Source organism: Emydura macquarii, unplaced genomic scaffold (assembly GCF_026122565.2).
Source record: "Emydura macquarii macquarii isolate MOO-44397 ecotype Brisbane River unplaced genomic scaffold, CSIRO-AGI_Emac_v2 contig_2432, whole genome shotgun sequence".
NCBI classification, from domain to species: domain Eukaryota; kingdom Metazoa; phylum Chordata; order Testudines; family Chelidae; genus Emydura; species Emydura macquarii.
The window spans coordinates 2,142,216-2,166,338 of NW_027132569.1; the positions used below are offsets into that span (position 1 = coordinate 2,142,216).

At 42.0% G+C, this 24,123-nt stretch overlaps 1 protein-coding gene across 2 annotated transcripts in view; it reads left to right on the forward strand.

Annotated features, from left to right (window-relative positions):
• NPSR1 (neuropeptide S receptor 1) overlaps positions 1-24,123 on the forward strand; it is a 90,320-nt gene that overhangs the window by 24,903 nt on the left and 41,294 nt on the right. The window contains exons 3-4 of one of the 2 annotated variants that reach the window (XM_067562501.1): positions 21,519-21,622; positions 23,695-23,788. The exons of the other annotated variant lie outside the window; for it this stretch is intronic. Of the exons in view, the coding sequence (XP_067418602.1) occupies positions 21,519-21,622; positions 23,695-23,788 (198 nt within the window). The remainder of the gene's footprint in view (positions 1-21,518; positions 21,623-23,694; positions 23,789-24,123) is intronic. 2 annotated transcript variants of the gene reach the window in all.

A 24,123-nucleotide genomic window follows, 5' to 3' on the forward strand; every position in this document is an offset into this window, starting at 1 on the left:
TACACACACAAATGAGTTACAATCTTAAGTTTCATGCAGCTGGTACAGTCAGTACTGTATATGGGACAAAATGCCCTATGTTTAAAGTTACATAGCTATAAGGGTGAGAGGCAGAAGGAAACCACCTCAGAATTAGAGACGGACCTGAGCCAGACTGCTTGGATCCAACTCGGGTGTCTGACAAGTTCTGAGGTGTTCAGAACAGGGATCTTGGAGCGGCTCTCCAATTCCAGAGTTCTCTGTCCAATGGGTGATGTGATACAGTCACTCCAGACTCATGCCCTTTACCATACACCTGATGGAGAAGTACTTTTGTATTTTATGTGCAAGCTTAAATGGCTGCATCTCTGATGTTATTTTATCATTTTTATGAGGGTAATGCTTAGAAACCAACCAAGATCAGAGCCCCATGATGCTAGGTCCTGTACAGAGCGGTAAACAAGCCAAGGGAGCAATGGGCTGGCGGCAAATGTCATGTTGGTTCCATACCTGCAGTTCAAATGCTGAATTAAAACTCATCTGGAATTCGGATCCAGATTTGCCCAGGTTCTACCATGCCAGAAACACGACTAGCCCTGCCATCAGTTCCCGGCAGAGAACAGTCTCTAGGGAAGATAGAGAGGAGAAAGTCTGTCACAGGGTGGAAGGAAAGCAACCCCAAGCCCCACTCTGCTTGAGTGAGCACACTGTAGCTCAGTGAGGGTGGTACTGACCAGAGGTGGGGGGGGGGGGGGTGTAGACAGACTGACTTGGGGATGCACTGAATCAGAGTACCCCCTGGAGCAAACTGCCAACTAAACCTGCCCTCCCTCAACAGAAGCACCAACAGAGAGCAGGTGGTGGTAATTCCAGCATCTTCCTTCCCACAGGGTGAATCCTTGCCTAGAATATAGTTTTCACCTTCTTGTACCAGTTTGGATTAATCCAGCCCAGAGAATGAGTTTCCCAGATTTAACCATGTCCATCAATTCTCTAGGTAAATTGGCCCTTCTTGTATTAAAAAAACAAAACATTTCTCTATCTTTAACAAGTGATCACATAAGAGCCCATCTTCACAGTAAAGTGGATGGAGCATGAGAGTCCTTTCTTTCATTGCTTTTCATGTTGGAACATGTACAGTGCATTCACAACCTAATTTTGCTTTGTTATTAAACACGCTCTCACAGCAAACAGCTTCTTTGAAATCCATTTTTTTTGCATCTTCCATGGACTTTGTGGTAGTGAGAGGGAATGCACTGAGAATTTACTTTGTCTTCACCACACTGATTTCATGTACAGTAGACCTTTTTTATGGAAAAAAAAATCCGTGTTGCAAACAGTGATGTAGCCCCACCTGTGTTAGATATAGTGGGAATATCACTATAGTCAGGGTGCAAACAATCTCCCCACACTGTAGCCACGGAGGATGTTGTCAAAGCCGGCACAGAGCTGGGCTATGTGACAGTACCTAAAGCATATGGTTACTGAGATTGTAACACAGTCTAATATTAGCAGCCGCCTATACCCTTGATCCAACATATCATGTACATTAATAGGCTGACTGTAGATAGCAGTCATTCTAATCCTTTATTTTAAATCAAAGAGCAAACGACCTGCTTGCTGGTAGAGTAAGCCCAGTCACCACAAGATGTGGAAAGAGCTCTGAGTGGGTATGGGTTACATATTGCTTCTGTTCCCAAGATGCAAAAATCTATCTAGCTCAAATCCCTGTACAGGCCACCACTTATAATTCTGCACCCTTGAGTGGGTCATTGGCAGCAAGGACTGAACCTTGGTCTTCAGATCTTAAAGCATAAGCCTCTACTGCCTGAGCTAAAAAAAAAAAAAAAAAAAAAAAAAAAATCACCTCTCTAGATCCATCAAGGGGTCTTAGGTATGGCAATACTCAATATTGCCACACCTAAATTTAAGAGCCCAGGCTTCCCATGCAATGCACCTAAGAAAAGGAGTCCTAGAGACCATCAAGCTGAGCAGGGAGCTACCTGAGCTAACCAGACGGCACTGTCAAGGAGAGATATGTGATCAAAGTCTTGCCACATCACTCCCCACAAGTAGTTAAGTGTCTGTCTCCACTCAGGATGCACAGCCATGAGCCCTCTGGTGCATAAACCTAACTTCTGAAAAATGAGAGAGAAAGACTACTCCATTACAGTGAGTGACCCAGTGGTTCGGGTACTACCCAGGATGTGGGGAGGGGGTGGGGGGGTGTCTATTTTCAAAGTCCTGTTCTGGCTGATTTGGAAGAAGGTTTGCACTTGGGTCTTTCCTATCCTAGTTGAGTACTGTAACCACAAGATTATGGGATGTTCTGAGATTGGCCTTTCTCCATCTGTCCCATTGAACTGTATTTGTGTAAATACATATTCATTAGATAAGTGATTTTAATTGGCAGCTCCCATCCCAGGTGAGCAGCCCAATTAGTAGGCTAGAGCAGCAATCATTTTTCTCTCTTGACCCATTGACTATGTGAGTAGCTCATTAAAAAGTGGAACCACCTTAATGAGGAAGATTAAGCACATTGTCCCTCAATAACCCGCAGCCCAGTGTTTAGGACCCACACTTACGAAGTAGGGAACTGAGGTTCAAGTCCCTGCTCTGAATCAGGAGAGGGATGACTTAAACATGGGTGTTCAAATATTGGGTAAGTGCTCTAACCTCTAGGCCTTCAGGGGGACCCCAACACTCCCACTTTTTGTGAGAAACTGACCTAGCTTAGGCACCTAATACTACTTTACCAGCTTTTGTGAATCCCATGTTTAGACAGCTAACTCTCCCCAGGCATTGTATAGAGAGCCTGGGTGCCTAGCTCAGGGCTGTGAATTTCAGAAGGTGGTAGAGCACCTAAAGTTAGGCATTGCAACGCTGAGCCTAAGTCTCCTTTGTGGAGCTAGCCTTTAATTTACATAGGTGTTGAGGGTAGTGAATGAGTTAATGTTAGCAAAGCACTCAGATTCTTGAATGTAAAAATGCTTATTCAGATGTTAGCTATACATATGATTCTTGATTTCCCGTCTATTGTTCCAATTTTAGAATCCAATTCTGGTAGGTTTTGGTTTTTTATTTGTTTTCAAAAGCTACAGCTACTTACTTTATAATTTTAAGATGTGACACAGACATTTTGGTAAGAATATCCCCAGGCTCTGACTTGAAATTTAATGTCCTTATCATTTGCTGCCAGTTGATCTTAGAACAGGCAAAATCTACTTTGAGATTTATTCACTCATGCATAGGGAGGGAAAAAAAAAGAACAAGATCATCCATAAATAGATCAGGGTAGTTTCCTCCTTTGGATTTATAATGAAAAAAGGTATCTTTGTATAAAATATAATTGCAAAGGCTTCATGGGAAAAGCCTTTAGAATTTAATTGAAAAACCAGAGATCAGATAACTTTTCTACTTTTCTATAACTTTTCTTTTTGATCCACCTCATAGCATTTAATAATTATATCCACTCTACAGAATGCTGTAGGATAGTTAAAAAAAACACTATAGAAGTAAAGTTATCACTGTATTAAATTCTATGTGTGTTTAATCTCTATCACTATTGGTTTAATCCCAATTTAATTCTAATTCTTTTTCTCTAGAGGTTTATTGAAGTCTTACCTTTATTCATAGACTAGGTAGACAGTGGAAGTACAAACTTTCTCCTAATTTGCCCTGCCAGTGTAACTAACTCAAATCTGACCTGGAGAAATCCCTTCTAGCATTAGTTGATAAACAGTGGGGATTTAAGGGCCAGTGTTTTGTTGCCTCTTAGAGCCTCCTAAACTCTTCCCAAAACCTTTGTCTAAGTGAGTTACTTTCTCAGCCTGCAAGTACTACTGCTGAGGATAAACTATGAGCTCACCAGACTAGACAAGGCAACCAGAGAAGGCAGTGTCAGAGACCTGGTCAAAATTCACCTGCTGGACACAACAGGCTGCTTGCTGTGTTTGAATCCAAATATTGAATCCTATGTGCTTCTTAGATCACTAAGTTTGAGGTAGCATCTAGGCACTGGCTCTGGCCTCTCAGGCTCACATCTGGGTTTTAGACTCCCTGTCTGGTATCTATGATCCAGCTGTCCAGGTCTTCCCATTAGCTTAACCACAAACCCTTTCCCAGAGCTCAACCCTGAGGGTACTCTGGTTTATAGTTGATGCTTTAGGGCACATACGTAAGTTACAGCAAAGAACTTGGTGGGTGTAGGCGTGTTGTCTCCGTGGGAAGCCACGGCGGCTTCCTACAGACAGGGAATAGCTCATGCTTGGCAAGTGAGTAGTCTTAGCAATCCACCCCTAGGCAGGGTGAGCACCCAGTCTACCGCTCAGGCCCTCAATCTGGGGCGAGCAAACAAGGAGTCAGTTGCTCCAACCCTTAGGCAGGGTGAGCAGTGAGCGAGGCAACGGCTTCCGGAGCGGTCAGGAGAGAGATTCTCCTGGGGTGGCTAGGGAAAAGGGGAGGGGGGTGCAGGCCCACCCGTCTCCACTGCGTCCCAGCCCAGGGCCCTAGTAGTGGCAGAAGCAGCTGCCACTGTGTCGGCGGGGCTCCCGCTGCAACACACCGACTATATTGCGGCTTCAGCCACAGGCAGTGGCTGTCCCTGGGCTACTTCCTCCCCACTGACCCCAGTACCTGACTCCTCCATGCTGGGAGGATAGTTCGCCTGGGGTAGCTTCGTCAGTCCCTCTTCATCGACCGGGGGTAAGGCGGGGAGCTCTTCTTCAGAGGGCAGCTCCTCAAGGTCGTTGCCAGTTGGGAGAGGCTTGGCCTTTGGCAGCTCCTCCAGGTCCTGCCCCGCCTCAGGGAGGGGCTCAGCGGCCGGCAGTTCCTCCAGATCCGGCCTGGCCTCCGGGGGTGCCTGCCACTCGGGCTGCTCCGGGGTCTCGGCCCAGTCCGGGGGTTCCAGAGCACCAGCCCAGGCTCGGGGTAGCTCGGCCCAGTCATCCTGGACGGGTTGCCTGGTCCAACTCCGCGAAGGCCCTATCTAGTCCCCAGGCAGGGCCGGGGTTCGTCATCAGCAGCTCGGCTCTGGCCTAGGCCTCTGCAGGCAGAGCCGCACATCTGTCTCTGGCAGCAGTCTGGGGCCTACTAAGCTCAGGGGCCTGGCTTTTATACTTCCCCTTCCTGTCGGGGCTCCATCCTGCTGCCGCCGATTGGACTGGCTGGGCGGTCCTATCACGGCCCGGGTCCCTTGTTGCCGGGCAGACTCCGTGGCAGGATGTGAGGTGGTCCAATCAGGGCGCTCGCGCCCTTCCTCGGGCTCTGGCTCTGGGGGAGGCCACAGCGGCTTCCTACAGTGGGCTTTGCAAAGTAACTTCTTAAAATGCACATACTTTATTCCTAGAGAGAGCCTAGAGACTTACAATTCCATGCAAAGATAGAACATCTGAATGCACAAAACCTTGTTCTAGTGTCCTCATCACTCCAAGAACCCTTTGGGTTTTGATCAGTCTTAGCAAGGTCCCAAGATCCTCCTCTCCTCTTGCTGAGATGTCAGGTTCTCTCTCCCTGCCCTTACACGTTCTCTTTACTTTGTTCAGGTCCAGAAGTCAACAGGTTCCCCAGTAGCTCAGAAACCCCAGCAGCTTCTAACACCTCGTTCTCAGTTTTCCTGTTCTACTGGGGAATTTCTATTGCTCAACTCCCCTCCCTGCAGACAAACTGGGATAACCAGTTTCCTTTAGCTTGACCAGTCCTCTTAGTTTATGCATTGTCCTCCCAGAAGAGAGTCACTCAGTGCTAACTATTTTTTGATGCTCTGTAGCAGCTTCCAGGCAGGGTTTGTGAGACATATGACCAGTCTTCTCTAGCAAATGGCTGATTCAATACGCACTGAGGGATAGAGTTATACTTAGAGCTCATAGAATGAATCAGAACTCTTAAGTTGTACATAAATTCCCCAGACCAGCAGTATCTGATGGAAACTATGTACATGTATTCTGCTATCCACTATGCAGTGAGCCAGGGAGAAGAAAACAGTATGGTTCATGGAACTTGCTGCACGTAATTCCAGAACAGTGTTCTATATAGATACACACAGGAAGGAGCAAACAGATTTCTGTTCACAGAACCTGCTGTTCCCATTGGATCTATTAGAAACCCTCTGCACTAGTTCTGGAACCCTCCACCTCCTATTAAAGCTCCCTGGAGCCATTCCACCATCATATCACCCCCTGCTGAAGCCCCTGGAACTCTCCCTCTAGGGAAATGTTCCAAAAGGAGTGACTGATATTGTAAACACAGCCTCAGGTTACATTGACTTTTCTGTGGATTCCCTGTTGTATTAATAGGGAAAGATACTAATTTTCCACACACACTGATTCCTGACTTATCCAGGGATATCCACTGCTTCAGGGTCAGAGGAAGAGTCTAAACCTTCCCAACCTGGCAAGGAAAAGCATGATCTGTGCGGAGATCTTGAGGGGAGGGGTTGGGGGAGAACAGGTCCTGAGAAATTAAAAGGGTAGAGAGATTGAAATGTTTGGATATGACAATTTGAAGGAAGGGAAAGGATTAACTCTGAATTTAAATTAAATCATATAATGGCCAGGTACATTAACCCTTTAGCAGATCCTTGAAAATACTGTCAAATTAATTTACTTCTATTCCCATAAAGCCTGTGAATGGTAATTGGTAGCTTTCTCTTGCTCATATCTGCCAAAACATAATAGGAACAGCAGCATAACTAATGTAAGCACAGAGGACAGATTTGGTATCAAGTATAAAGCTGTCAGGAAATTTCCATAGATACGATTTTCCAATGGAAAAACACAGCTTCTGCAAAATTGAAATTTTCTGCCAAGAAAATGCAAGTGAAATATTTTATTGTGACAAGAAAAGGTGGGTGAGATAATATCTTTTATTGGATCAACTTCTGGAAGGACCTGAAGAAGAGCTCTGTGTAAGCTCGAAAGCTGGTCTCTCTCACCAACAGAAGCTGGTCCAGTAAAAGATATTACCTTGTCTCTCTAATATCCTGGGACCAACATGGCTACAAAACTGCATATTTTATTTGGGTCAGTTTGATCTGATTTAGAATTGTATTGAATTTACCCAAAATGTTTAATTTTGAATCATTAAAAAAATAATTAAACAGTATTTCCCTAGTGCATTGCCTTATGGGGGTTTTAGTTCAGGCCTCCATTGTTTTCTATGGGCTGAACAACCTGGAGGACAACACCTCTCAGTGCAATATGAACACAGCTTGCTGAACTTCCTGGTGTATTCAAGGCACGTGTCTCTGGGTGGGTTCTGGCAGACAGTCCATCTAGGGACCCTGATCCCTCATTCTCCTGTATAGGCCAGGCTCCCTGGATTACATCTCCTATGATATGCCCAGAGTCAGTTGGGCTTGCTAAGTACAATATGAATGCTATACCATGTAATTGGCAACACTTTACACAGGGCTGAGTATGAATAATAACAGAGCTTGGGGTGTATTCATTCTATTGGTACTATAATTTGTTCTGATTTTTCCTGTTACGTTAAGACTTTTTTTTAGTGAGAATAAAATCAATAATGGTTGAACTGAAGGAAGGAAGAAGGAAAAAAACAGATTTACTATAAATATTGTAGACCATGACAGTTTTTAAGGCCAAAAGGGACCATTAGGTCATCTAGTCTGACTTCCTGCATAATGCATAAAAAAAAAAAAGCAGAGATGATAATTTTTTTTTTTTTAAACACAAAGGGTATTGCCCAAACCAAGGTAACTATTTTGGACCTCTTTATGTTGGACAGGTATTAATTGATCACTGGAGCGGGTAGTTGGCAGGAAAAATATGAGCTAACATTTTGGTGACTTCTAAATATAGTTTCGATTAGACTAAAATTTGCAGTCTCTTTTTATTTGTTTTGCACCAACTCTTATGTAAGTGAATTTTTGTTCATACTGATGTTAGCAGAAAATAAATTTCAGGCCTGTAGCCAAGGTTCATCTAAAGACAAAACAACTTCTTTTGTAATGAAACAAGCTTGTTTTCAGAAAGAAGTGGAAATAGATTATAAAAACTACATCATCAAATCAGGGAACAGAAACAATACCATGTGACTTCCTGGCCAATCACAGCTCAAATATCAAATTACCACTATGGATTACTCAGAGGAATATTCACAACCAACAGTTTGAGAGCCATCCATTGGGTGAAAGCAAACATTCAGTGAATAATGTGAAATAGCAAACAAACTAAAAACTCATAGCCTGTTTTCAAAATGTTTAGAAAAAAATAGTTAAATTCAATCAATGAATTGTACATTGCACATTGACCAATTAGGAATACATTGAGCTTTCATAGGACACTGAGCAATAGAAGCCCACAGAGTCATACTGTACTGCATATCAGGTTTGACAGGTTTTGACTCATTATTTTGATTATAGTAACATCTAGAGGTCTCCTCTAAGTTCAAGGCAGTAAGATACAGTGCTTGCCTGAGGTCTTGTAATCTAAATAGACAAGACAGACAGGCAAAGAGTGAGAGAAAGGCATTGCTATCCCCACTGACAGATGGGAGAATTGAGAGCAAGTGATTTGCCTAAGATCATGCAGGAAGCCTGTAGCGGAGCTGGAAATTGAACCTATTTATCCAAAATCCTAGTTGACTGATTTAACTATCAGATTATCCTTCCTTCACACTGAATGCATTTCACTTGGTCTCGGTGTTAAAGTAACTAATTATCGCCTTTATAACTTACATTCATTTTGGACTGACATCAAAACACAGCTCAGTGAAACTTGTAAAACTATCCCAGCATGCCCTAAATCGTATGTAAAAGTTTATGCACAACTGTTTGGGGGCGGGGGGTCACCTGTATATTTTTATTCCAAAGAACTTGTACGCACTGGGACCTGAACACCAATCAAAAACATAAAAAAAAACCCAACTCCCCCCAAACATTAGGATTCACTCCCTGTAAGGAACCAGTCTGAAATGGTGTGAAAGTTTCATGTCCTGAAACAACTCCATTTGTGCACAGAAGAATATGTTGCTGGATGTGAACACAAAGTTTTCATACAATAAAATGAGGCCACTTTGCCTTGGGGGGCAACTGCCTGCTAGCAGCGTAAATGCCTGTGGCTGCTTCACAACACCCAGTGCAGTGATCAACCTGCTGTTTGAATTAAAGATGCAAAAATAGTTCAGTGAGAACAAACGTATAATGAATCTAAGAGAGAAGCTAGGATTGTTTTGGCTGTCAAAAGACCACATCAAACCCAGTGGTTTGTTTGATCAGTGGGTCACACTCGTTTTTAAATTGGTGGTGCATGACACTACACAATTCTATCCAAGACAAGCTATTAGCTACACAGCTAAGGCCTGATTTTCAGAAACGTCGAATATCAAAAGCTCCCAAAGACTTCAGCTGGAGTCGAGCATGTTCAGCATGCTTGAACATCAGACCTATGCTTGAAGTCAAGCAAGGTAGAACCTGATGGAAACATTTGTTTTAATGTATGGAGAAGCCAAGTCGCTGCTCCTCCAGACAGCAATATATTTTACTTTTAAGTAAATCCATTATTGTTTTACATAAGGGAGCTTTCATAGATCAGTTGAACAAATAGCTATGGCATTTGTTCACCTACCCTGAAGTGGCAACTAGAGATGGAAGCTCTTCACAGCCCTCCAAACAAGCCAGGGTCCTCGCAACACACGTCTGAAAATAGATTAGCCTGAGCCACTTCATTTTAGCAGGGAGCTCTTCAGAACCTTGAAGTCTGGAAGGATTATATTTGTCAGTATCAAACAGAGCCAAATTGTTTGGTGCACTGTTAATTAGAACCTTATGTACAAGATGTTGGAGGCAGCTTTAGGGAGCGTATCACCTGCTTTTTATCATGCTCCCTGTTGAACCACCATTCAAGCAGCTGTCTCCCTGAATGAGAGTCAAACCAGCTTGATCATCAGGGCAGCAGAAGCTTCACTTTTGAAAATCATAGCACTAATTCAACTACAGTGTTTCTCAATGTGTTACAATCTGAAATAAGTATTAAAGCACTTCAGACTGTACATTTTTTAAACTTAGGAACACTAAGGGCATTCACCTTTAATAATGTTTTATATGTGCTGCCTGAGTAATTTGCATGCAGTTCAACCTCCACTGCTGCCATAACATTAATGCAATGTTTTCAGGGAGGCGGTCCCTTGCATAACACAAGGAAGAAAATTACTACAATCAAAATTATATTAGAATATGTAACTTTCAATTTCTGTGAACATTTTACACAGCTAAAACAAATGAATTGAACAAATTAATTCAAATGGATCTAAAACATTAAAAGAAGTAAATGCTATCTAATTCAAATCCCTTATTGATATTCTTGTAATTAAATAAACCTGTACGTAAAATGGTTTACAATACAAGCTGAATGAGAGTACCTCAGGAAAAAATTATTTTGATCTCTCCTGTTGGACTGTTGTATATATAGACAGTGTCACAAATAAAATAAAATCACTGTCACAAAAAATCTTTGCTTTTGTGTGAGCATCTCAAACCACTTTACAAACACAAAATTAATCTTCACAACATCCCTGCAAGGTAGGTTTTATTATTCCCATTTTGCAAACAGGAAAACCGAGGTACTAAGAAGTTAAGTGAGTTGCATATCCTGGATACCAGAATACCTGACTCTTAGTAAAAGTAAAATGCCTTTAACTTAGTGCTATGGCAGGTGTAACTCTATAGGTTAACTATTTGCAGCAAACAGGTTTTGTTTTGTTTCTTTTTCAAACATCACCCTTTATGCTTTTCACAAATTGTTCACAAACAAATGATTTCTACATATTTTTTCATTTGTTGAAGTTATTCAATTAATGTTTTATGCCAATATATTTAGCTGATTGACTGTCACAAAGTGTTCATTTACATTATTGAATTGAATGTTACTAAAAAACAGATTCAAGCTGTTTTGATGAGATGACCTTAACTCTTAGAATCAGGTTGCCAGTGTGAATGCAACACAAATCTGAAATTCTCTTACTGTGAACATTCAGCTTTCACTGAAAACTCACTGTTTCAGCAAATGTTCCTGCTAGTCATAATTTTTTGCTAGGATGTTGATGGAAAGAACACAAAAAGGGCACAAACAATGAATTTTTAAAATGAGAATATTTTTGCATTATTTACACACATCTTTAAGTTGGCTCAAGTGAGAATCCATAACCTGGGATACTCATCAGAAGTTCATCTCTTTGGTTTAGAAAGGATGCTGAGAACCTTGAAGCCACATGATGTCTTGCAATGTTGTCAACACGTTGTGGTTTCATTTGGGTTGGAAATACAACAGAATGACAGAGACTACTTATGCTTTTAGAAATCTTAGTATTTCTGCTCTGGGGCCTGGCCACAAAACCAAAAGCAGTGTCTGATCCAAACCCTATTGAAGTCAATGTGAAACATTTGATTGACTTCAATGGGCTTTGGATCAGATACATAAGGTTAATCAAATTCTTTAGAACGTTACAGTTCAGACTGGGTTTGGATCTCTTAGTTATTGTTAATAAAGTGCTTTGAAAATGTGAAATTCTAAGCATTTTTATAATGATCCCTGGATACCAAAATGTTAGTGCTTCTGCGCTGTATCACATTATATGTAGTGCTCTTCATGAAAAATCCAATTTTTTTGCAGTCCCAGTGGGCAAAAATATCATATATTTTTATACTTATTACATTCACTGCCTAATATGCTCCTGCGAAAATACATACAGGGCCAGAGGCTTTCCTTTGGTTCCCAGGAGTAAAAATAGATGCCATGATGCTTCTTATTACAACAGGCATTTCTGCCTCCTGTTTGATTGTGCTGGCCTTTGTACTGTATGAGTATACTTGATACCCAATAACATGGGCTGTGTACTTTTAAATTAAGACAGTCTGTTTTTTCTGTCAGATTAGCGCAAAACAACATTATTGGTCTGACAGGTACAGCATTGTGAAATTGTTTTCTTGTTCTGAAGGATTGATCTTGCATTTCTTGCAACTTCCGGCTTTTTCAGATGTTCACTCCCACAAGAAAGTTTTGTGGCAGCTTGGATTTTTTTTTCCTTTTAATACATGGGGTGGGACTCAAAGGTATTTAGGCACTTAAATCACAGACTTAAATCACACAGAACTCCCACCTAAACTCACCTGGCACCTACATTTTCAGGGTAGAAGTTCCCTAGGCACCTAAGTTTCTGCCTCTGGGTATACACCTTGCTGCCTCCCTCTAGGCATCTGAGTGTCTATCTCCCACCTAAGCTCCAGAGCAGTCCACCAACTGAGGGATAATAGGCATTCACCTGCCTATTTTGCATGCAGGGCCCGATCTGGTAGGTGTGCATTAAAGAACACCTGCCGATTTTGAATGGGACCCAATCCGACAGGAGGAGCTGGCAGTGATGCTGCTGTTCACTTTATTCCTTCTATGTCAGTGGTTAGAGCATGCATCTGGGATGTGGGAAATGCAGGTTCAATGCACCCCTCTTCCTGAGAGGGCGAAAGGCTTGAACAAGGGTCTTCCACCTCTCAGCCGAGTGCTCCAACCACTGACTGTGGGATATTCTGATGTGGGGCCCCCTCAATCTCTCCTGTGGAAGCTGTTCCACTGTGGATAAATAATGAAAGAGTCATTGAGCCAGAGAGAGAGCAAGAATGACTGTAGTCTGGTGGTTAGGGCTGGGAGGTGGGAGACTTAGAGTCCAGTGCCCCTGCTCTAATGATTAATTAATAATTCACAGTGGAACAGCTTCAGCAAGAGAGACTGAGGGAGACCCATGTCGCAATATCCCATCGGTCAGTGGTTAGAGCACTCTCCTGAGAGGTGTGGGATACCCCAATCAAATCCTCTGGTCCTCAGGCAGAGGGGGGAATTAAACCTGTCTCCCCCACATACTGACTGCTCTAACCATGGGGCTAAGAGTTAGCCGGTGGGCAGCACCACTACTACCTCCCGCTCATGTTTTGTTTGGAGGCCAGCATCTGCCGAACTCATTCTCACAAGAAACAAATCAGGCGCCTAAGCCATCTGACTGCAGGAGAGGGGCTCCTGTTTGTGGATAGCTAAGCAGAGACAGGTGCCTCCTTCTATTCCAGGTTTAGGCCACTATCTCTGAGAGAAGGGAGGGCCTTAAGAACCCCCCCCCCCCCCGTAGTCGGCATCTCCCACTGGCTAGATTAGGTGGCTCCCCACCTATTGTGCTGTCTTCTGTGGATTGCATTGTAAGGAATCTACCTCTCCCTGTTCGTTGTATAGGAACCTAGGCTTTGCGAATTGCAGTGTGGTTCCTGTGATATTCCCGGTCATAGGCAACTGGCAACTGCTGAATGTGCAGGGGAGGCACAAAAGCAGCCCCACCTCCCTTTCTACAGTCAACTTCCTGTTAGGGTGACCAGATTTCTTGATTTTATAGGGACAGTCCCAATATTTGGGGCTGTGTCTTATATAGGTGCCTATGACATACACAAACCTCCCGTCCTGATTTTTCACACTTGCTATCTGGTCACCCCACTTCCCGTTGACGGCCAAGGCACCCTCCAGCAACTCCCCCTTGACCATGGCGCCTCCCCTGACCACAGTGCCCTAGGCAGTTTCCATCCCTTAATGGAAAATGGTGTCCTGGGTGAACTTGTGTTTTGTGTGAACAGTGACAATTACTTCTTGTAATGAGATAGCCATTCCAAGTCCCTGTTCAGACCCAGTTTGATTGTGTCAAGTTTGCATATGAGTTCCAGCTCTGCAGTTTCTCACTGAAGTCTGTTTTTGAAGTTATCTCATTACAAGAAGTAATTGTCACTGTTCACACATTCTCACTTCTAATCAATAGTTGTGAATAGGTCTCATCTACTCAAACTGAATGGACTTTGCTAACACTTACCCTCCCCATTGTTGTTCCTTATCCTTGGATGTATACCCCCTATCTGATTTCTATTTCTTGCATCTGATGAAGTGGGTTGCAGCCCATGAAAGCTTATGCGTATAGAAATTTAATTTGTTAGTCTTTAAAGTCCACAAGCTGCATTTTAACTGTAAAAAAGAGCCAGTTTGGCCACCCCTGTCATACACCTTCCTCGACCCTTTTATCTTTTTAAACTGTGAGTTCTTTGGACCAGGGACCATGTCTTTCAGTGTGTTTGTATAGCATTTAGCACAAGGGAGCCCTCTGAGCATTACTATAAGAGAATTAATAACTCAAAAACACTATCCCATGGCAACAAAAACTGCTGTCACCCACCCCTTCACAGTGCATTTTGTATGATCTATTTATTTTATAAGCTCATTGGGGTCGGGGGGCATATTTTTTCTGGGAAGCGTGGAGCACACTCTTAGCACCAATGATAATAGTGCCTGGCGCACACATGAACTGTGCCAAAACAAAGAGGCTGTGACTGTTTTGGCTAGTTTCCACGGAGAGCTCATAGTAACATGCCATTGGGCCAATACATCCGCTATTGGCAATGCATTCCTAATTAGGGATTTAGTAACCTAGCAGAAAATATGAATATGTGCATCTGTTTCTCAGCAACATTAAAAAAAAAAAAATTCTGCTTGGCCTCATTCACAATTGAACCTGCTGTGACCCTGCTGCCACCTGTTCATGGTGCTGTCCAGCACCATAGCAGGAGACACAGCTCTCTTTGCTGCTGTCAGACCACGGTCAGCTGCTTTGGGGTTCCTTAGCAGTAAGCTTCCAAAAAGCAAGGGCTTTAAGCAAAGGAGAGATGACGCTTGGAATAAGACTTTGCAAACTCAAGTGCTAACAACCGTGATTAAATAATTGGTTACCCACAGAGGCAAGAGAGGAAGAAAAGAAAGAGAAACAGGCTTAAAAATCCTTTGCAGAATATAGCAATGTTATGTCTGAAATGGCTCAGGAGGCTGTTAATGGGATATGGAATCTTTCCAGTCCAAATCCTACCCAGGTCAGGAGTGACTAAATTGTTCTGAGAGAAGTGGGAGGCTGGAGAGGAAGGGTGTTTCAAGTGGACCTGAGTCCGTATCACAAAGACACTTCCAAAGCTGGGAATACTAGCACCCTTATTAGCAGTCTTCGTGAAGAAGACAGTTCAAAGAATGGATGAGCCTGGAGACACTTCTATTCTCATAGGAGGCCCTTCTAGTTCCTTGAGCTACATAAGCAAGTGATGCGTGTGTGTGTGGAGGGTGGGGACATGGAAGCTTACACTGCTACTGCTTATGTTGTACCCATTCTGAGCACAAATGAAAAACTTTGGTCTCCAGGTTTGATAGTCCAGCATCTTAAGAGCACTCAGTTCATTTTATTTTAAGTCCATCCGGGTCTCTAGGGTTATAATGAAATCAGCTCTCTGTTTTTACAAATTGAAAGGCAGCTCTGCAACAAACTACCAACAGTGAAATATGAGTCAAGAGAATCTAAAGCAACAATATAACCAGAGGAAGAGTTATAAACAGCTAACTGGTAAGAATGTGTTCTGGGGAAAGCTGTTAAGCAGTTTCAAAGACATAGAATTTATGGGTATAGAGTCCTATTGGCTTAATAGGGCAATCACACAGTGCTATAAAAGTTATATCCCTCCCTTACATGCTAGTCATAACAGAATATTGATTCCTATATCCAAGAAGGATATGCCCTTTTGGTAGAGGGTTGTGAAGAAAACGTATATACAGGGAAACCCCCAGAAGACTCAGCTAAGTGAAACCCTGTATAGTTACAAGGAAACATCCTTTGTCTTGCATTACAAAATGTGCTGCTATTTTACCTCATGCAATGTGATGCTGTAAATAAAACCCCCAAATACTCCTTTTTATGTTCTCTTTAGTGTAGTTCCATCTTATAGAAAGTAATTCATTTATAATACTAAATGGTATCAAGAATAGAAAATCAACTTAGCAGAAAGCCTCAGTAAAAACTAGTAGGTCAGTAGTAGGTCACATGTAGCTTAACAGGGCTGTTCTCAACCGAGGGAAAAATAATCAAAACTACACTTGCAATGGATAACCTGTATATTACAAAAATGATGGCTTCATAGAAATCCACTTCCGACAGAAAAGTCCTCAGGGGGCAGTGCCTACACAAAGCAAAGCCCATTACAGATCATTCAATGATGGAGCTTTCTAGGTGCGAGAGAGAGAGAGACAGAGTCCGCCAGCACTTCGTTACAGTGTCAGTGAGCTGAATTTTTATTTTAGTTTTTAATTTTAGAACGAGCCATCTACTTGTGTCATTTTCTCTTTGACCATTCCTTGGTTCTAGCCATCCTGCCAAATACATTGCATGGGCAATTCTATTGACTGAATGGAGTGACCATATAATAAGGTTGAATTTGACCTTGTAAGAATGGCCATATATAAGTGTATTCCCATGTTAGATTGTTAATTACCTTAATTTGTGTTGGGTAATGGAATTTTCTCTATTTTTGCCATGAAAAGTTGTTTAGTCAGTCATATGCATATCTGCATTCAGAAGTGTGCACCCCTTTCATTTTTATATTCTCTTTAATCATTTCAGGAAGCAGTGGCCGTGAGCCTGTGTAGTCATCTTATGCATTTAGTGGCTCCATTAATCACAGCTCTCTAGGCCCACATTCTGCTTTCAATTACACTAGTGAAAATGCAAAGTAATTCCACAGAACACAATACATAACAGAACAGAAATGGCCTCTGATGTCCCACATTTTCAAATTTTGCATCACTCACTGCAATTTTCTCCAGCTATTAAAGATTTAGCTGTATTTTCAATGCTTTGTTTCATGTCTCCTAAAAACGACAAGATCTTTTCCACCTCCACGCTTCAGTAATTCTTTCTCTTTTTAATAAATCTCTTATAAAAAAAAGGTTGCATTTTGAAAAGTTTACATTTTTTAAAAACTAGTTAAGCTCCTTCAAAAGCTCATTGAAGTCACAGAATTCATTGATTGATTTCAATTCATTTCAGCTATTGATTTCAGTGTGCTTTGGATCAGATCCTTAAAGAACAAAAGGCCTCATACACAGAATGCCAAATCTTATTTGTCAAATAGTCCCACTTAAATCAAAGGAAAAACTCAACCAAGATTTGGTCTACACTAACAGCAGATGCTAGTTCCATTCACCCCCACTAGGAGTTATTTATTTAATGTCCCATGGAATTTTTTTAAGCAATTAAAAAACAAAACAAAAATTCCTTTCCTCTCAGTACAGAACCACTAACCTTTCTCCCCCACATCACTGCAGTTATATTTTCTGGTTTAAAAAGGAAGTATCTTGTCTGGTCTTTGTATATATGCAGAGTCAGATCATATTGTTATGAGTCATGGAACACTTTCATATTCATCAATTGTAAATGGAATGATTTTTCCCATCAAAAGGTGAGGAAAAAGAAATAGCCTGTGTCATTTTTTCTCTACTTTGAGGGGGAAAAATATTAACATTATTGTTTACTGTGTGTTTGCAGTTGCCTAGCAACATAGGCAGAAAGCTTATGACACACAGACAGGATTCTTTGAAGATGGGAAGGTAGATGATATTGGCATTAAAAAAGTCACACAGAGATGTGAGTGAAAGCTGACTAGCTGGACAGATTGGGGAAGGGGAGATAGCTCTAAAGGTAACCAATCTAAACACTATTCAATGGAAGGAAGCCAGCTATACCATGGCGATGGTAGAACTTTGAAGATCAGATAGATAAATCAGATATATAGGATCCTAGAGCCACATTTACTGTGGACAGTGCACTGATTCTGCAATCTAGCAATACATTTAATGAGAAAAAAAAAAAAGGCTTGCCAAATACAAACACCTAGTCTGTGGACTGCCACTATCTTATAGCAGAAATCAGCTGACTTCCAAGTTCCTGATCTTTATGAAGCCAAATTCTAGGAACACAAAATCCTCACTCTTCAAGGAGTCGCTCCAGGCATTGCAAATAATCCAGCATTCTGTTTCTGTTTATTTATCAGTGACTAGGAATTTTGTAGGAGTCATTTACTGCTGGCTTTGGGTTCAGCATCTGTGTCACAGCTGTATACGTTTAGTATGCTCAGGTTTGTTTGGGGGAGGGAGCAATAGGGATTCTGGCAGCTGGGAGCTGATCATATGGGTGTGGTGGTAGCCAAAACAGACAGAAGGCAATAATCTGGGTTTTTTTGTGGAAGCATTTCTGCAGCTAGAGAAGAAGACAATAAGTGTAGAACCTACATATCTATACATTTGGTTACAGGTGCTTTGAACTGAACACTATGTACTGCATTCAGGCTCATGCATTTACACTCCCTATCAAACAGATACTGTACTGCATAAAGATTCAAACTCTACACTTTGGGCTCCTAAAAGATAGGTGATGAGCTAAAAGAGTTCATCCACTCCCTTAACTGTTAAAAAGAACCAATATATATACATTGCCCATGAGCAAACACCAACATGTCTGGAAGCTTGAATCTATTCAAAAAGCACCCAAAAGTTTGGATACTCATCCATAGTTTATCTAAATCAGTCCATAACAGAGCATGTTCACCCCTCTCCACTGCCTGGCTAGCAATTTTGTAGTAAGCCCCCTACTGGTGACTGATTCCAAGGCCACAGAGAGCCAGAGTCAGGACATTAGATAGTCCCTACATGGCAAGTTAACAAGGCCCATCTGCTAAACAAACACAATATTTTAATCCCAGCTGGTTCTATAGCAGAGACAAGGGTAGTGGGGGTTTCTTCACAAGGACTATCTTGTGAAGCACAGACAACTTTATCCTAGGATGTGTCAGCGTTAAAGCCCCAGGGTGAATCCTTCACGTTATGTAAATATGGCACATCCACTAATTTAAGGAACAGCATTCATTATAAAGGTTCCAGAAGTAAGTCCCAGCTAGACCTGAGCAGGATGAAAAGCATCAAGGAGCGGGAGCAGAGACACAAGGGAAAATGGAGACGGAGGATGAGGGACAATTAAGGTAGGGATAGAAACAATTTACAAGGATTAAAAGAAAGATAAAGCCATGAATAGTCTAATTTTATTTTTGCAGCCATAATGAGAACATATGTATTTTAATTTGATGTATGCTTTATGTGCAGAGAAGACAAGTAAAACTAGCTAGATCCAGGTTATAGATTCCAACAGAACAATTTCTGCAGAGAAATCTGCCCGTAGCATCTTTTTGCACGGTAGAAAGCTGCAGGAGTGATGTGTCATTTTCCTTTGAAGAGTGGCTTTTATGCATGGAATCATAGCACTTTAAAATTAATCCTGTCCTCCAGGGAATGCCATATTTAAAAACAAATAAATAAAGGAACTCAGCAGAATAGGAGGAAGAACACAGTTTTGTTGACTCTCAGTATAAAGCTTTTAATAAAATACTCAACTGCTTAGAATGTTGATGTGTTCAGCTAGTAATAGGAAAACTACCAGGCTCTTCTATGTCACCATCCTACCTTTATGAGTACTGGGGTTGGATTACTCCAAAAAGAGGGCTTGGGGCATAAATTTAGCAGAGACAGTGAGCTACATGACCAGACAGAGATATAAGGAGGTTAGTTTTAAGATGACAACAGAGTTGGCTGCAAAATAATTAGTAGAGGAGTGAAATCCTGGCCTTATCAAAGTCAATGGCAATATTCCCATTGACTTCAGTGGGGAAGAATGACACAATTTCACCCCAGATGTGTTCCCTCAGAAGTGTTTCTCTCTTACAGTGAAAAGGACAACAACAGACAATGATGGTGAACCTTATTCAAACAATTAGATATTTGGTTCTGTTGAGATAACTTGCTATACATTGGGATGCTAACCCACATCTTAGCCAAACATTATCTTGTGTTGGTAATTTATAGGAAATCTGTGGGTCTGTAGCAAGAAGGCTGGAAACTCACTACAAAAAGATTTCCAGTACTCCTAGTATGGACTAAAGCTAGAGGTGGATCAAATCCAGACCCATATGGCTTAAATAAAACAACTCTGAGGAGTCAGATAAATGATATTTAAAAAAATCCCAGTTTAGGTTTAGTGTAACCTAAACTTTGCTTTTATAAAAACCAAAACCAAATCCAATTTTGCCCATTTCTGTTTGAGAACAAAGCAAGTGCAATTCAAAGCCATAAAGTGGCCCAGACTTTTTGACTTAAGTGGACACATTCACAGGAGGGCTTTGCAAATCACACTGAAACCATGCAGTAGGTTAGGCCTCGTCTGAAATTCGTAACAAAACCAGAACATCATGGTCTCAGTCCTGCAAGGTGCTGAGCACTTTGTCCGTGATCCAGCAAAACAGTTAAGTACATGCTAACTTTAAGCATGTGAGTAGTCATACTGATGATCAAGCCCTGTATGAATAATCCTTAACATTCACTCAGACATGGTCATTGTTATGTTTCTCCTTATGCAAAAAGCAAATAATTATTTTGAGTGGGGCCCATGAAAGGACTAGGGCATTACAACACTGAGCATCACAGCACCTAACTTTTAGGCACCTAGAAAAATCACAGGAACAACACTATGATCCACAAAGCCTGAGTTAGGCACCTCAGCTTCTATACAATGAATAGCAGCCAGCACACTACGCAGAGAGCCGCCTAAACTAGCCAATGGGAGAGGCTGATGCGTGGGAGTGTTCGCAGCCCCTTCTCTCTCTTGGAGATAGGCACCTATCTCTGCTAGTGATCCACAATCTGGAACCTCTCCATGAACCAGGGGCAGATAGGCATTCAGCTGCCTAAGTTGTGTGTGAAACCCAAAATAGCCAGAGGAGAGGCGCTCACTTTATAACCTTTAGCCTAGTGGGCAGGGCACTCACAGGAAGTAGAAACCCCCTGGCTGAAATTCCCCCTCTTCCTGAGGCAGAGAAGGGATTTGAACAAGGCTCTGCCACTCTCAGGTGTATGCCCTAATTACTGGGCTACTGGATATTCTGATCTGGGTCTCCCTTAGTCGTGCCTATTGAAGTTGTTCCACTTTAATTAAATAATTGAATAATTAAATATTATTCATTGGGCCAGAGAGAGTTAGATTGAGTCTCTGCCCTCCCTCACCCCTCCACCAGCTGTTTTGTGTGAACTCAGCTGGTGGGCTCAATCTGATAGGACCCCTGAGCACGCCTACCAGCTCAGGCCCCCACATGTGACTTCCCCAGTTTAGAAATCACTCTGCGGCTTTGGTGGGAAATAGGAGTCTGGGTGTGTAGAGTGAGGTTGCAAGGCACATGCCTAGAGGTGGAAACACTGGCACTAAAGGAACTTTTAGTGCAAAACCTTAAGCCCTGAGAAAGGTTTAAGCATCTATGGGTTAGGTGATGGCTGAGAGGAATTTTGTGGATCTCAGCAGTGCCTAAAAATAGAACTTCGGTGCCAAGTACCTTCCTGGATTGCACCTTTCTGGATGAATGGGCTTTATTTTAGATTAAGAGAACAAGTTAAAAGAAGAACAGAAGGTAATGTCTCCATTTCGTGCATTCCCAGCCTGCAGGGTGCACCAAACGGTTCACAAAATGGCTGCATGTCTCAATAGGCAGAGGAATTCTTGAAGGTGCAGTACACAGTAAGTGACGCAACAGGGAATAGCTAAACTAACTACTGTCCCATGTTTGATTCCATTATTGTATCTTTATTTATTTTTCTTTGCAGATTGTTTTACGGGATTCATAAATATACTGACTGATATCATTTGGCGCTTCACTGGAGATTTCCTGGCCCCTGATATTGTTTGCAGAGTTATTCGCTACCTACAGGTACAGAAACTGTTCAATATCTAGTGGTGCAAATCCAGACTCAGATAAAAGCTCAAAGTCTTGTATCTCAATGTCCTGGAACATTGTGCTTTTAAATTTTTGTATAAAGCCCTTAAATTACCCCCCAGTCAAAGAAGTTAACAAAACTAGCATTTAAAGAACAAGGCATGAAAGCTTAACTGCTTAGATTTTAAATGGTTATATATTGTAGATATGAGAATGGAAAAAGTCATGGAGAAAATTGTAAGCAGGTGCAAATTCCATTCAAGTTAATAGATTTGAATTTGCTGACACCCAAGCTAAATTTATCCTAGCATTTTAGCCATTAAATATATGTAGTCCTTTCTCTCCCACTTACTAAGCATAAGAGCTTTTTAAAAGCACCATTTAATGAAAATAACATAGGTATTTAAGAGTAATTAATCTTCAGGGGAGATTTTGCAAATCAAAAATGGCAAAGAGACCCCTAATTCATATTGACCTTTCCTGGGAGCTGACTGCCTGACAGACATTTGTTGCCTTTGAAAAACTCTTCCTATGTTCTTTTTCCCTCAAAAATCCCTACTACTAATCTCAGTCCCAAAACAGCAAACCAGATTCTGATCTCACTTACCCTGTTGTAAACCCAAAGCAACTCCTCGGAAATCAGTGCTGTTATTTCAAATTCACACCGGTGCAGTTGGGAGCAAAATCTGGTCCAGTAATTCTGGAAATAAGGTAACGCTCATGAGTTCAGAATGCTCATGAGCAAGGGTGTTTGCTGGGAAGGAGAAGTCTCAAAAGCAATAGTTGTTTATTAGCTGGCCCAGCCATGTCTTCTTGGTAGTCCAGGCACACTACTGAAGTTTGATCATGAAACATGATGGCATTTCATAGGGCTGCTGTTTTGTATACACATTGCATGTCTGATTGTTGGACCTTGCCAATGGCAACCAAATTTTGAGACCGGGGAAAGGAAATCATAACTGAATGAGCTGCAAGAGCACATACTGCTTAGTTACTGTGCTCGTACTCCTCAAGCTACAGCAATTCCACTCGGTGACATCCCAAATGGAAGTTTAGGGTCTGACTCTACCACCCTTACTCACACTCAATAGCACCTTGCTCAGAAGGTAGTTCCACTGACTGACTTAAGTGTGACTACTCATGGAGTAAGGGATTATTGAAAGAAAGGGTGGCATAATCTCATCCTTAACCTTTTATAAGCTTTTAGTTAGGTTGCCAAATATCACATACTGAGAAATATTGGGGGCGGGGGAATTAACAAGAGGGACTTATGTGCCTAAAGTTGCCTCAATCCAAAATGTAGATCCTCAAGATACCCAATGAGCTGCCTACATTTCCACTGGTCATGGACATGTGCTCAGCTGCCTCAGTCTTGACACCACTAGTAGTTTGGCACCTAACTCACACCTACACCCAAGCAGGATTCACAAAGGGGATGTTGCCTTTGTGGTCTGATCTAGCAGATGTGCTCAGAAGCCACCTTAAACAGTCACTGGAGTAGGCCTTGAACTTGGGCCTACCATCCCAGGTGGGTGCCCTCATCCCTGGGCAATAGAATCAGTCTCTTTCTCTCTCTTTGAACCAGCATCCCCTATATTGCAAGTGAGTGCTCTTGTTATTGGGCACCGGGAGGCAGGGGGATGATAGCTCCTCCACCTCAGATTTTTTTCTTGAGGAAGAACTGACCTGGTGTAGGTGCCTAACTCCTGGAGAGGCTTCATGGCTGTGAATCCCCAGGGGAGGAGGCCACTTCACTCAGACTCAGGCACCTAATTCCCTTTGAGGGATGGGCCTTAGGCCACCTCCCTCTTCTCAGCATTTCCTATTGGCAGCTTAGGCACCTCCTCATTCAGTGGGCTGGTTTTTGTTAATCCCCTTTTCGGCACTTAACTCTCCCCATGCATTGTATAGGGACCCTGGGTGTTCAACATTCCATGCAACGTGCCTAAAAGTTAGACACTGCAATGCTCAGCCTAAGTTTCCCATGTGAATTCCACCCCTTGCAATGTCAGTTACTCTCTACAACAAATGCTTAAGTGTGTTTTCTTTCCCCACTTCTACCTCAGGTTGTCCTTCTGTATGCCTCAACTTACGTTCTGGTTTCACTCAGCATAGACCGATACCATGCCATAGTTTATCCAATGAAGTTCTTTCAAGGAGGTAGGAAAAGTGTTGTACCTTGCTACTGCTCTAGATGATGTTGCTTTAACATCTTTCTGTCGCTAAACAACTTTTCAATGAAAGCAAGCAATATTATCTTGATTAATGTATTAAGATCCTTTATTAATTCCTAGTTTTGGCAATATTATTCATGTGGAATAAAACTATATTTAAAGTGTAAAGATTTTCCATTATCTTCCAACATTTTGAGAAAATTAATTATTACACACAATGAACAAAAAATATCCTTAGTGCAACTCCACTGACTATAGACATCACACTAGGGGGAATTTGGACCATTTAGTTTAATAATATATAGTGTTTGAATGAACGTT